General features: G+C 43.6%; 1 protein-coding gene across 1 annotated transcript; it reads left to right on the plus strand.

Moving 5' to 3' along the window:
• Positions 1-10,211: 10,211 nt before the first annotated feature.
• Positions 10,212-11,048, plus strand: LOC112034023 (uncharacterized). Its single transcript, XM_024066812.1, has one exon. The coding sequence runs from the start codon at positions 10,212-10,214 to the stop codon at positions 11,046-11,048; it is 837 nt and encodes a 278-aa protein (XP_023922580.1).
• The last annotated feature ends 1,339 nt before the right edge of the window (positions 11,049-12,387 follow it).

Genomic DNA, 12,387 nt, shown 5'->3' on the forward strand with positions numbered 1-12,387 from the left:
TATGCCATTAATACCCCACTCACACAAACACAACTCAATCTTTCTACCTATAGTCTCCCTCTTATGGTCTTCAGCTTGACAAAAATTCAAAATTCTCTTATGCAACTTCCAATCATCATCAATAAATGACCTGTAAGGGACATATAACACAGATTTTGAATACTTATCCATGTGTCCGTAGTAAGACACACCCTACGACCCTTCAAAGCTGCCCTTAATTTCTCTTTCTCAACACCATAAATGCCAATCACATCCCTAGCCACAGTTTGACGAGATAGGATATCCCTAATTCGTAACTTAGGTTGTAAGGTTGTCGCATATCTTTGAAATCCATACCCTTCAACAAATCTAAAAGGCAACTCATCTATTATAACTATTTCAATAAGTGTCTTTCTAGAAGTCTCAACAATAAAGGTTATTGTTACAAGCTGAAACCCTTCCTCCTTATCCATTTTGGGTTCAAATGCTAAGATTTGTTGCCCTTTAAGTGTCTTTTTATTAGGGGTTTTAACACAAATTGACATATGATTCAATAAATTAGCAATACCATGCCCCTTACTATCAGCTAGATAAGTTTTTTTTACAGTAATTGCAAATAGCCTTAAAATGACCCTCACCAATATCTACTTTTTCAAAATGGTCCCAAGCAATAGACTTTTTCCTATTATTACACACATTGCCTTTACCTTTAGGTAGAAGTGGGGGAACCTCAACATTAGTTGGAGTGGCAGTAGGTATAGCTTGGGCAACAAGTTCAGTTGTGGCAGTAGGTGTTACTTGGGAATGGGGTGCATCACTTAAGGGTTCAATAACCTAAAGACATCAATTTTATGCATTAGCAAACAACCATAAAAGTAACACACAAACAATAATAAGAAGTTAAAAGAGAAAGAAATGATACCTCAGTGAACTCTTAGCTATTAGGGATTCAACCTTGAAAAGAAAGCAAAAAGCCTAGGATTTCAACTCCTGTATAAAATTAGGATTTCAAATTTTTAAGTTAGAAAAGCAAAATGAATCAAAAAAATGAGCAATAAAATACAATCAGATAAGAAAATAAGAATGTGGATTTCATCTTTTTAAAATAGGGGTTCATCTTTCTTTTCTTTTCTTTTCTTTTTCTTTTTTTTTTAATTTTTTTTTTATACAGTGAAGATACAAGTATATTGATCATAGGAAAAAAAAAAAAAACAAAACAAAGAATAAAATAGGCAAATAAGAAAATAAAAATGTGTTTGGATTTCATCTTGTTAAAACAGGGGTTCATATTCTTTTTTTACAGTGAAGATACAAGTACATTGATCATTAAAAAAAAAATAATAATAAAACAAGGAATAAAACAGGGCAGATACAAATCACACTCAGAGCACTAACATAATGAATGAAAGGAAGAAAATGATAAACACAGGGAGCACTAACAAATCACACACAGAGCACTAACAAAACAAGGAATTTAACAAGGCACTAACAAATCACACTCAAAGCACTAACAAAACAGGGAATAAAACATGGCACTAACAAATCACACTCAAAGCACTAACAAAATGAACAAAACAAGGAATAAAAGGAACAAAACAAAACAAAAAAGGAATGAAACAGGGCACTAACAAATCACACTCAAAGCGCTAACAAAATGATAAACCCAAATTGGGCAAAAAAAGAGGAAAGCTTGATGTATCAATTATCATACAAAGTCAATAGTGTAAATAAAGAATGAGATGCATCCTCCTAAATAACTAGCAGCAGATGACTTGAGTAGTTAAATTTATGACAAACTTTGTTTGAGATGTCAAAGACTCAATTGGGACTTCAAATTTTAGTCTATTAGAATGGTGACTCAATATCATAGCCTATAAAGAACACATATTTGTACAAGGTTGAAATGAAAATGAGATTCCTTATAATGCATTTAACAATCTAATTGCAAACAAGAGTTTCAATGCAATTAAGTTGCAGGTCATAACATTAACAAATAACATAAAATAAAGCTTAGCAATTTCTAGCATCAAGTTGTTGTGGCAAGTTAATCAACTCGTGAAGAACATATTATACCATCTCTATCTAGGTTCAATCTAATCCCTGTTTTTTTCTTCAATGGATCAATGTATAAAAAGAGATGCAAACTTTATAAAGCAACATTTGAAATTGCCAAACAAAGGACTAAAAATCATCAAGCTTTCCTCTTTTTTTGCCCAATAACAAACACAAAATACAGAAAAAGAGGGATGAAATAGGAAGAACTTTACCTGATCTGAGACTAGGAAGCCGAGTCTGAGAGGCTGAATGTAAAGGAGTAAAGGGATTTGTTTGTTTCAAAATAAAAAAGAGAGATTTTGAAATCACTAGAGAAACTAGAGAGCAGAGAGAACGAAGAACACTCGAGAAAAGACCAATTTATAAGAGAGAGATATGAGGGTTGAGAGTGTTCAACCTTGAGTCTAAGCCGAGTGAGGAGGAGTGTGGAAAATCTAATTCTGATTTTGATTTTGATAAGTGTAGCCGAGTAGAGTCTTGAAACCCTAAACCACGATTCATGACCAAAGACATGGGAAAGATCAAATCTGAGTTTGATTTGAAGGGTAGCCGACTAGTTGTTGGGGCTGGTAGAGAGAGAGAGAGAGAGAGAGAGAGAGAGAGTGTGTGTGTGTGTGTGTGTGTGTGTGTGTGAAGGCTGAAGAGAGTTAGAGATGCCGAAGAAAGTTAGAACTTAGAGAGGCTGAAGGGAAATTTTAGCCTTTTAATCCCAATTTTAGGCTTTTAGCCATTCTGATTCTTCTGAAGTTAGTGATCTGATGTTTACTTTGGTGATTTGATGTTTGCTTTTGCGTGGAAGGAAGACTCTAGATGGTAGATGATGTCGTGTAGTTCTCAATTAGGTAGAAGGCAGTGCTCAGTCTTATCAATCCTCAGTTCACACGTGGCTAGTTGGTAGATGCCAGATGGTGATTTGATCTTTTTTTTTTTTTTCTTTTAAAACTTCGATCAGGTCGAGTTATACGGGTTTTTAAACCCTTAACCCGCTACCCGAACCGAATAGTTGGGTTTTATGAGAGAAGGACCCGAATCCGACCTGCCAAGGGCTTCGGGCCGACCCACTGGGCTTCGAGTCAATCGAATTCGGGCGGTTTGATCAGGTCCTGGACCCGTTGGACAGCCCTAGTTATAGTATAAGTAATAACAATCCACCATTGCCAGCAATACTAGTTAGTACTAACGAGAGAATAAAAGTTGCAAGGAAAAGGAAAGAGTCATGAAACAAAAATAAAATCCTTTTCATTAATAAAAAGGAATCTATTATAGACAATGGTGAAACACCACAACAAAAAGAAAATAATAAAAATATATACATGCAAAAGGATGAATGGAAATTCTTATAGCTAGGCCTTCGCTTGAAGAGGGTCCTTCTTAGGATCAGCTTTCTCGGATTGGGAGTCCTTAGCCTTGGACTTCAGCTTTACATCCTTAGCCTGGGAGACCACATCCCTGATTGTGAGAGCATCCTCAGAGGTTTTGGCCTTCATTGGTGGCTGAGACTCCTTACCCTCCTAATCTCCTTTTGAGACTTCAGCATCTAGAGGAGGGGCTTGGGTGATAAGGAGCTGCTCGAGAGGAGCGAGCGTCGTAGGAATTTCTTGGATGTCCTCCAAAAAGAAGATGTTCTTGGCCCTTCTTAGTTTGAAGTCTGCAAGGACTCCCGCCTAGTCGAGCGCCATTACCCATGACTCGGTGCAATAGTCTCTGCACACTCCGGCCACCTCTTCTGCCAATCGAGTGTCCGTGTCCTGCACCCCACATTCATAGGATGCCTTCTATGTGGCCGCAGCGGCTTCCCTAGCCACCTAAGCCACGCCTTTGGCTCTCTGCAGCTCAGCCTTAAGATCCAAGACTAGCTATCTCTAGGTGGCCAGGTCTATCTCGATTATATGGAGCTGTTGACGCTGGTCCTCGGCTTGTCTCTTACCTATTTTTAGACCCGCCTCGGCACTTGAACGGGCCCTATCCGCTTCGACCAACTTATTAGACAGCTCCTCTTGTTCTTGCTTGAGGGCCCTTAGGGACTTTTCAACCTCAGTGGGCCTCCGCCTTAGCCTGATTACAGGCGTCCTTATCCCACTCCTCAACCACAAAAATTTGTTAGGTAATTTTGCATAAAAACAACAGAGGAATGAGAGAGAATGAAAGAGCTGCTAAGCATTTAATTCAAAGATCTATTAAATTACTTACCATAGCAAGGTCCCTCTTCAAGGACAAGAAGAGGTCGGGCTGCTTGAAACGCCTGTAAGCATCCATATCTTTAGGTAGGAGAGTGGCTGCTCTAGGGCTTCAGCAACATAGCTCGAATACCCCCCTGAAAGTTTTGGACTAAAGCGTCTCAAGGGATGGGGGCACCATCCAGCTCCAGCCTGGGGGACCAAGTGTGTTGTTGTCGGCATACCTCGGCCCCTAGAGAGTCCTCCTTGCTCTCCACCGAAGTCTCCCTTTGTCTCTCTCTATTCGTTTTTTGCCATTTTGGATCCTTCGGTGGGGAAAACTCCCTTTCCTTGACCTCTTTCTCTTTCCTCTTCCTCTTTTGCAAATTTGGGTCGGGGTGCAGGCCGAAGGGAGAAGGGAGAAGGAGATGAGGAGGATTGGAAGGAAGTTGGATCTTCGGGGCATCCTTAGATGATGACCCCTTTCTCCCAACTACTAAGTCTTTAAGGTTCCTCCTCGTTTTTAAGGCCATCTCTTCTTCCTTGGAGATGGTATCAATCCGAGCAACCATTAGTCTAGGAGAATTAGCCACGAAGAGCCTATCAAATTCTGCCTCCGAGTCTGAGAGCTCAACAAGCCTGTTCAGCGCCTCTCCTTCTTCTTTAAAGCAAAATTGGTCAATTTTGGCCTTGAGAGATAAATGCGAGGAGGCTGTTTCCTCCCTCAGAGCAACTACTTCTCAAGGAGAGCGTTAGGGAGGTAGTTCAACAGGTGGGAGGTTGTCCCGAGCTAGGAAACCGAGCCTTAAGACGTCGATCCGGTAGATCCTAGGATCACCTGCCCTTATTGCTTGACCCACGTCTTGGAAAGCGGTTGACAAGGGCACGAAGTCCAACACCAAGTGAACAGCTTGCAATTGCCTGTCTTCACTAACAAAAATCTCAAACCTCAACAACTTGTTCAGAGCAGGAACGTTGACCAGGCTGAGTCTCGGGGTAACATGCTGTTTATCTGTAAAAACATCTGAAGAGGAAATCATGGTTAGATCGATAAAAATTGTCATCAGAAGAAGGCGAAATGTTGAAATTGAAAGGAAGTAAAGCTATAAGGGCTAAATCCCATGCCAAGGGATCTAAACCTAAGGTACCCACCTAGATCTCCTTCTCGAGTTGGGCAATGAAGACCGTCATGCCATTTCCTAGAGGCGATCAGGTAGTCATCCTTCATGCCTTTGTTAGAGTTGGGGAGACACGATATCAGTCTAACAATGGCGAACCAAGACTTGAGGTACTATCCAGTGCCTTTAAGCTTGTGGAATTCATACATATGAATGACGTCGTGCCACGTGAGTCTCAGGCCCATCTGCTCGTTGAAAGCATCTATGCTACCCAAAACCGTAAATAGGTTAGGGGCGCATTGATGGGGGGTTAACCTATGGTTGATCAGATAATCTCGAGTCACCTTACCCATGAGGAGTGTCATTCCTCCTTCTATGAAAGCAATCATAGGAATGATAAACTCCCCATCCTCCCTGTGTGTGACTATTTGGTCTGGAGCACAATACCGTAGGGATACTTCCTGCAGAATGTGATACTTAGCTCTAAAACCCTCCATACCAGATTCAGAGTCTATGAGGTGCTTAAACCTACCTATTTGGTCAAACTAAAGGGAAAGTGATGAAGTTTTTAAGAAAAGGAAGTAAAGAATGGAAGGCCGAGGAGAAAATAACCTAGAAAAGAGGAAACTTACAAGAGTAAGGACTTTAGTTGCTTCTGATACTCCTTGGAGGTTTAAATTTTTCAAAGGAAAAGACTTGAAGACTTAGAAGTTTAGGAAGCCTTGAAGTTTTGAGAGCTTGGAATCTTTAGAGAGCTTGAAGACTAGTGAAATAAGTGAAAATGATTTCCCCAAGTCCTTTCTATAGGGGATGGAATTAAGTGGGAGTTATTCCGCTCAAAATTCAAGGAGAAATGTCCACCATAGGATCTGCATCTCATCGTTGGATGCGGAGAACAAAGCGCCGCCTCGAGCAATTAATAACGCATCGTAAACTACGAAGCGACAGTGACAGTTATGGGACGCCAAAACAGTACTCCCACACATGCAAACTAAGGAATTTAATGATCTTAACCCTTAACAAATCAAAGCCCCAATTTTTCTCCTCGAAAAAGAGGAAAAAATTGAAATTTTGATGGGCTATTATAGGGACAAGGGCCCAAAAATTGTATATTGGGCCTTAGGATTTGTCCAAGGGAGTTGATAGGTCCGAGGACCTATAAATAGTAGTGAGAATGTCAAGTTCAGAGTTACAAGAGTGAGATGCAAACGAAGAGAATGGGAAAAGTAGAGCCTCCTCAGATGAGCAAAGCACGGATCATATATATGTTCTATCGTTCAAGGTGACCTTCTCGAACGTTCTACTGACAAGGACGTGTATTGTGAATGCACAAGAGAGATGGAAGCTCAAAAATATCTAATAAAAAGCTACTGCCACTGTATTAAATGTTTTGCAGCTAACTTTTTGGCCACATTTATGTGGAGAAGACCTTTGAACAGTGCTGGCTTAGCTACCTCAACTCACATAAAGTTAGAGAGGGTGTCCGATGGGACAAGTACTCAAGTAGTGACTTAGATAACCAACACATGGAAGGCCAAGATCATGAAGGAGGGGATATATAATGTAAGAGACCCCCGGAGGGAGGAGGATCAAAAAATCAAGAAAGAAACATTGTAGCAATCTAGAACCAAACTTGTAACAATATCTAAGAGCATTATATAAGAACCAGTCTCCTCGGACTTCACCGAGGACGTTTTTCTTAAGCTTAAACTTGTTTATTTTCATTCTATTGTCATCAAACCTACCTAACTTGTTGTTTGATTAACTAAAACACAGTTTTCTAATCCATTCTCTATAAATTTATTGTTTTGGGCTTTTTGGACCTAAGTCCATTCATACATTGGGCTAGAAATTCAAATCTGATCCTTACAATTTTGATGTTAAATATTTACAAGAAAATATTTTACACATTTTATAGTTTGTTTTATTGTAAAATATTTTACAGTTAATTGTAAAACTCAAGCAAGAATACGTAAAATATTTAATGCTCAAACAAAGGGTAAAACATTTTACATATTTCTCTCAACCTGATCTCTTGCTCATCTGCTACAAACCACCCTTCTTGTACAACCACACAAAAAGACCATCGATTGATAACACCCATTTGAGCCACCCATCTGAGCCACCCACAATCGTCAATGTTAACCCTACCAACTATCATCATTGGATTTCGAAAGGGAAAAAAAGTGGGTCGATGGGACAAGAAGTGGCAACGTTTCAAGAGAGAAAGAAAGTAGGTCAATGGGGTTTGTGTGTTGTTTTAAAAACTGGACCAGACCAACTGGTTCAAATGGGAACTGGACATCAGTCCAAACCAGTCAAAAACCAGGTTGAACGGGGAACTAGGGGCAAAATTGGTTTTTTGACAATTCTAGTTTTTAAAACCATAGGTTTAGGGTCCAATTGTTTGCTTTGGTGAAGTTTAACTCTGGACTTTGGTGGATGAGAGAGAATTGTTGCAGGTTTATTGTGACTAGGTTCAAATCGAGTTTGGATCGAAAAAAGGGACTAGGTCCTTGATGGGTCAATTTAGTGGCTTGTGAGTTTGATCAATGCAAATGCCAATTTGCTGCCAATTGTGACACAATGCTAATATGGGTTTATAGGTGGTTGGGTTTTTTTTTTTTTTTTTTTTTTTTTGGGATTTTTGGGAAGATGGTAGAGTGGATTTATTTTTTTTTTTTTTTTTTTTTTTGGGATTTTTGGGAAGATGGTAGAGTGGATTTGGTTAAATTTATGCTGAGCTAGTGGTGACTGTGGTGGTTAGATTTATGGTGATGACCCTGGTGGCTAGATTTGTGGTGGATGATGGTAGTTATTTTGTAGTTGCATTTTCAAGTGATTTGGTCACACTAAATATTTGAAAATGTTTTACGTATAAAATATTTACATTTGAACACATTTTACTCCAAAACAAAAGAAACGTTAGTGTGGGGCCAGAAAGTTAGACAGCCCCGGCCCACTTCGAACTAGGCCCAAAAGCCCACGCCAAGGATGTATGTAGGGTCTGAGGATGAAAGTAAGAAGCCCAGTGTCCAAGAAACTGGTCCGAGGACGACTCTGTCCTCGGACATCCGAGACCATAAAAATGAACAGGCAACACACCATCAAGGGGGGTCTTCCTGAATATCCAAAGAGGAAAGAGCAAGTACCACGCGTCAACAATGGAAGCACGGTGGAGGAGCAAGTCTAGGACGAACTGTCACCTCCACATTAAATGCCTACAACTAACGTCCTGGCTGCATTAATGAGGAGGGGACTCCAGAACAGTGCTGCCTTGGTTACTGCAACCCACAGGAAGAATGGGAAGGTGGCTGATGAGATAGGCACTCAAGTAGTGGCCCGGTTGCTCAACAAATGTAGGGCTAGGATCAATTGAGAAAGGAGTATATAATGTAAGGAATCCCTCTTGGAAAGGGGGGATGGGAAAAAGAAGAGGAAGATGGTAGCAACCTGTATTCTCCCAGAAGCAATTGTAACCAATCACTAAAGAAGTAATAAGAACTGCAAGCTCCTAAGAGAAAGGCCGAGGAGCATCATTGTTCATTTTTATCTATGTTCGTACTATTTAAATCCACGAGCAACCATGCATGGCCGTTGCATCCCTTACTAGGGCCTAGTTCTTGACCCCGCTCTCTATAAATTCATTGCAGGGCTAGCTAGGCTTGAGTCCACTCTCTCAACACGCAGAAAGGCTCGAACCTGGTCCCTACAATTGGCGCCGTCTGTAGGGAGAACTCGTGCATTAGTAAGGACAACAGCTAGGCATGGTAGGATCAGGCCCTTACCAAGGGAGTTCCCATTGGCATGAACTGGCTAAATCCCAGCATCAGAATAACTATGGTGACACCGGGCACGGCCAAAACAAGGAGAACGGACGATTTCGAGAGGCAAGCGTGCATACCTCACAAACTAGCGAAAGCCACACCCATAGGGTCGGCCACGTGCCCCAGAGGCACGATAATGGCCAGGCCACGCGATCACAAGAGGTTAAGAGTCACGCATCCCAGAGACAGGATGATAAGGTGGCCACGCAGCGAGAGATAGATGATTTAAAGAGAAAGTTGCGTTATGCAAGGCAAAGGCAATCCGAACCCAGCCCTGACTTACCCTCTGACGACGAAAATGATGACGACTACAGGCAAAGGTCGAGAACACCCCCGAGCAAAACTTTCTCCCACGAGGATGAGCGCTACCAGAGGCGTAAACGTGAAAACCCAACTCCTAGGGGCTTAGGAAGTGACGCCATGAGCAAGGCACTGGACCGGCTTTCCAGATCACCCTTTACGCGTCGCATAGAAGAGGCGATGCTCCCTCAGCGGTTTCAGCAGCCAACCTTCACCGTTTACAATGGCAAAGCGGACCCCGTGGAGCTCGTGAGCCAGTTCAACCAGAGGATGGCTGTCCACTCTAAGAACGAGGTGCTGATGTGCAAAGTCTTCCCATCCAGCTTAGGACTTGTGGCAATGAGGTGGTTCAACGGCTTGAGGACGAATTCCATAGACTTGTACAGACAGCTGACCCAGGCCTTTGGTTCCCGTTTTGTTACAAATAACAGACCTCCTTGGCCCATGAGCACGTTACTGTCCCTGACCATGCGCGACGGGGAGACTCTCAAGGCTTACTCGGACAAGTATTGGGAGATTTACAACGAGCTGGACGGTAAGTACGACGATGTCGCCATCAATACATTCAAGAATGGACTGCCGATAAGGCACAACCTGAGAAAGTCCTTAACTGGTAAGCCCGCCACTAGCGTGCGGTAGTTAATGGATCGGATCGATAAATACAAGCGGGTAGAGGAAGACTGGCTACAGGGCAAGGGGAAGGAGAAGGTTATCCCTCAGGAGAGCAGGGATTCTAGTCAGACCGGTATAACAACGCCCGTCCGAGGAGAGATTTCATGGGACAATCTGGGGCAACAAATGCCCAAACTGTCGACGCCATGTTCCGAGAACCAGTACACAGGGTGTTGGAAAAGATCAGGAACGAACCGTACTTCAAGTGGCCGAATAAGATGTTGGGGGATCCTGAGAGGCGCAATCAGGACCGTTACTGCCAATACCACCAGGACCACGGACATGCTACAAAGGACTGCAGCAACCTCTGGAACTATCTGGACCAGTTAGTTCGAGAAGGGAAGCTGAAGCACCTCCTGCACCATTCCAGTAGCCATCAGGGCCAGACCTACCGGGAGCCACGGAGGGACACTGCCATGAGGCAGCCCACTGGTATGATTAATGTGATCCTGGCTGCGCTAGGAAGAACAGGCACACGCCCCTCGCGAGTGCTGTCTGTGACCCAGGTTCCCGCCGAGGAGTCCCAGTCTGAGCCAAATAGGGCCAGGAGAGGCTTTCACCCAACCTTAAGCTTTTCCGAGGAGGACAAGGACGGAACCACCCAACCCCACGACGATGCTTTGGTGATCACCCTCAGAATTGGGGACTATGACGTAAGAAGGGTGATGGTGGATGGTGGCAGCACGGCTGAAGTCAGGTACCCCGACCTTTATAGGGGGCTGGGGCTAAAGCCGAAAGACCTGACACCCTATAGCTCTCCCTTGATGAGCTTTGATGGGAAGCTAGTCATCTCGAAGGGCGTGATCAGGCTGCCCATCCAAACCGGCCCGGAAGTAGTGGAGGTGGATTTTATAGTGGTAGACACGTACTCCCCCTACACTACCATTGTAGGAAGGCCTTGGCTCCACACCTTGGGGGGCGTTACCTCTTCCTTGCACTAGAAAGTGAAATTCCCATCAGAGGGCCGAGTCCTCGAGATCTGGGGATGCAAGTCCACGGCAAGGCGGTGTATGGTGGCAGCCACCTCACATTGGCACGATACAGAGTCCTCGGCCGCTGCGGCCGAAAACTTATAGCAATTAATAACCTCGGTGGCGCCAACTGATACGGCCGCCGAGGAAGCAAAACGTGAAGGCCTAGAAAAAGTGGTCGTCGACGATGACCCGGAGAGGTTCTTTCAGGTTAAAGCCCAACTGCCTCCTCGGGAGAAGGAGGAATTGCTTGAGTTCCTCAAGAGGAACCTTGACGTGTTCGCATGGGATCCCTGTGATGCCCTAGGGATTGATCCATCCTTCATCTGTCACCACCTTAACGTCAACCCGTCTGTGATCCCCAAGAAACAGCCACCCTAGCGCCCATCAAAAGAGCACGCCGATGCAATTAGGGAAGAGCTCAATAAGCTTAAGCACGCAGGGGCTATCAAAGAAGTTTTTTACCCCAAGTGGTTGGCCAACACTGTGGTGGTCAAGAAGAAAAGCGGGAAATGGAGAGTTTGTGTAGACTTCACGGACCTGCATAAAGCATGCCCAAAGGACCCCTTCCCAATGCCACGAATAGACCAGTTGATAGATGCGACCACAGGCCATCCTCGGATGAGCTTCTTAGATGCCTTTCAGGGCTATCATCAGATCCCACTAGCCTTGGAGGATCAAGAAAAGACAGCCTTCGTGACACCCATTAGGAACTACCACTACAAGGTAATGCCATTTGGCCTGAAAAACGCTGGATCTACTTATCAGAGGATGATGACAAGAATGTTTGAGCCGTTGTTGGGCAAAAACATCAAGATCTACATTGACGATATGGTGGTAAAGAGTAAACTGGTTTCCAAGCATCTGGGGGACCTCGGCTGTATATTCGATGTCCTGAGAAAGCACAGGCTATGCTTAAATGCTTCCAAGTGCTCGTTTGGCGTGGGATCTGGCAAGTTCTTAAGCTAAATCATTACCCACCGGGCAATCGAGGTTGACCCCGACCAAATCAGGGCTATCCGAAACCTAAAGCCTCTGCGGAACCCCAAGGAGATCCAGAAGCTCACTGGAATGATTGCGGCTCTGAATCGATTCATTTCCAAGTCGGCTGATAGGTACAGACCCTTCTATCTCCTGATCAATAAGTGGAAAGGATTCGAGTGGTCCGAATAATGTGCCATGGCCTTCCAGCAACTCAAAGAGTACCTAGCCCGACCACCCATCATGTCTAATTCGAAGGTTGACGAGGTCTTAAACGCATACATTGCCGTAGTGCACCACGCTATGAGCTTGGTGCTGATACGAGATG

The sequence above is a fragment of the Quercus suber genome, unplaced genomic scaffold (genome assembly GCF_002906115.3).
Source record: "Quercus suber isolate HL8 unplaced genomic scaffold, Cork oak 2.0 scaffold_66, whole genome shotgun sequence".
NCBI classification, from domain to species: domain Eukaryota; kingdom Viridiplantae; phylum Streptophyta; class Magnoliopsida; order Fagales; family Fagaceae; genus Quercus; species Quercus suber.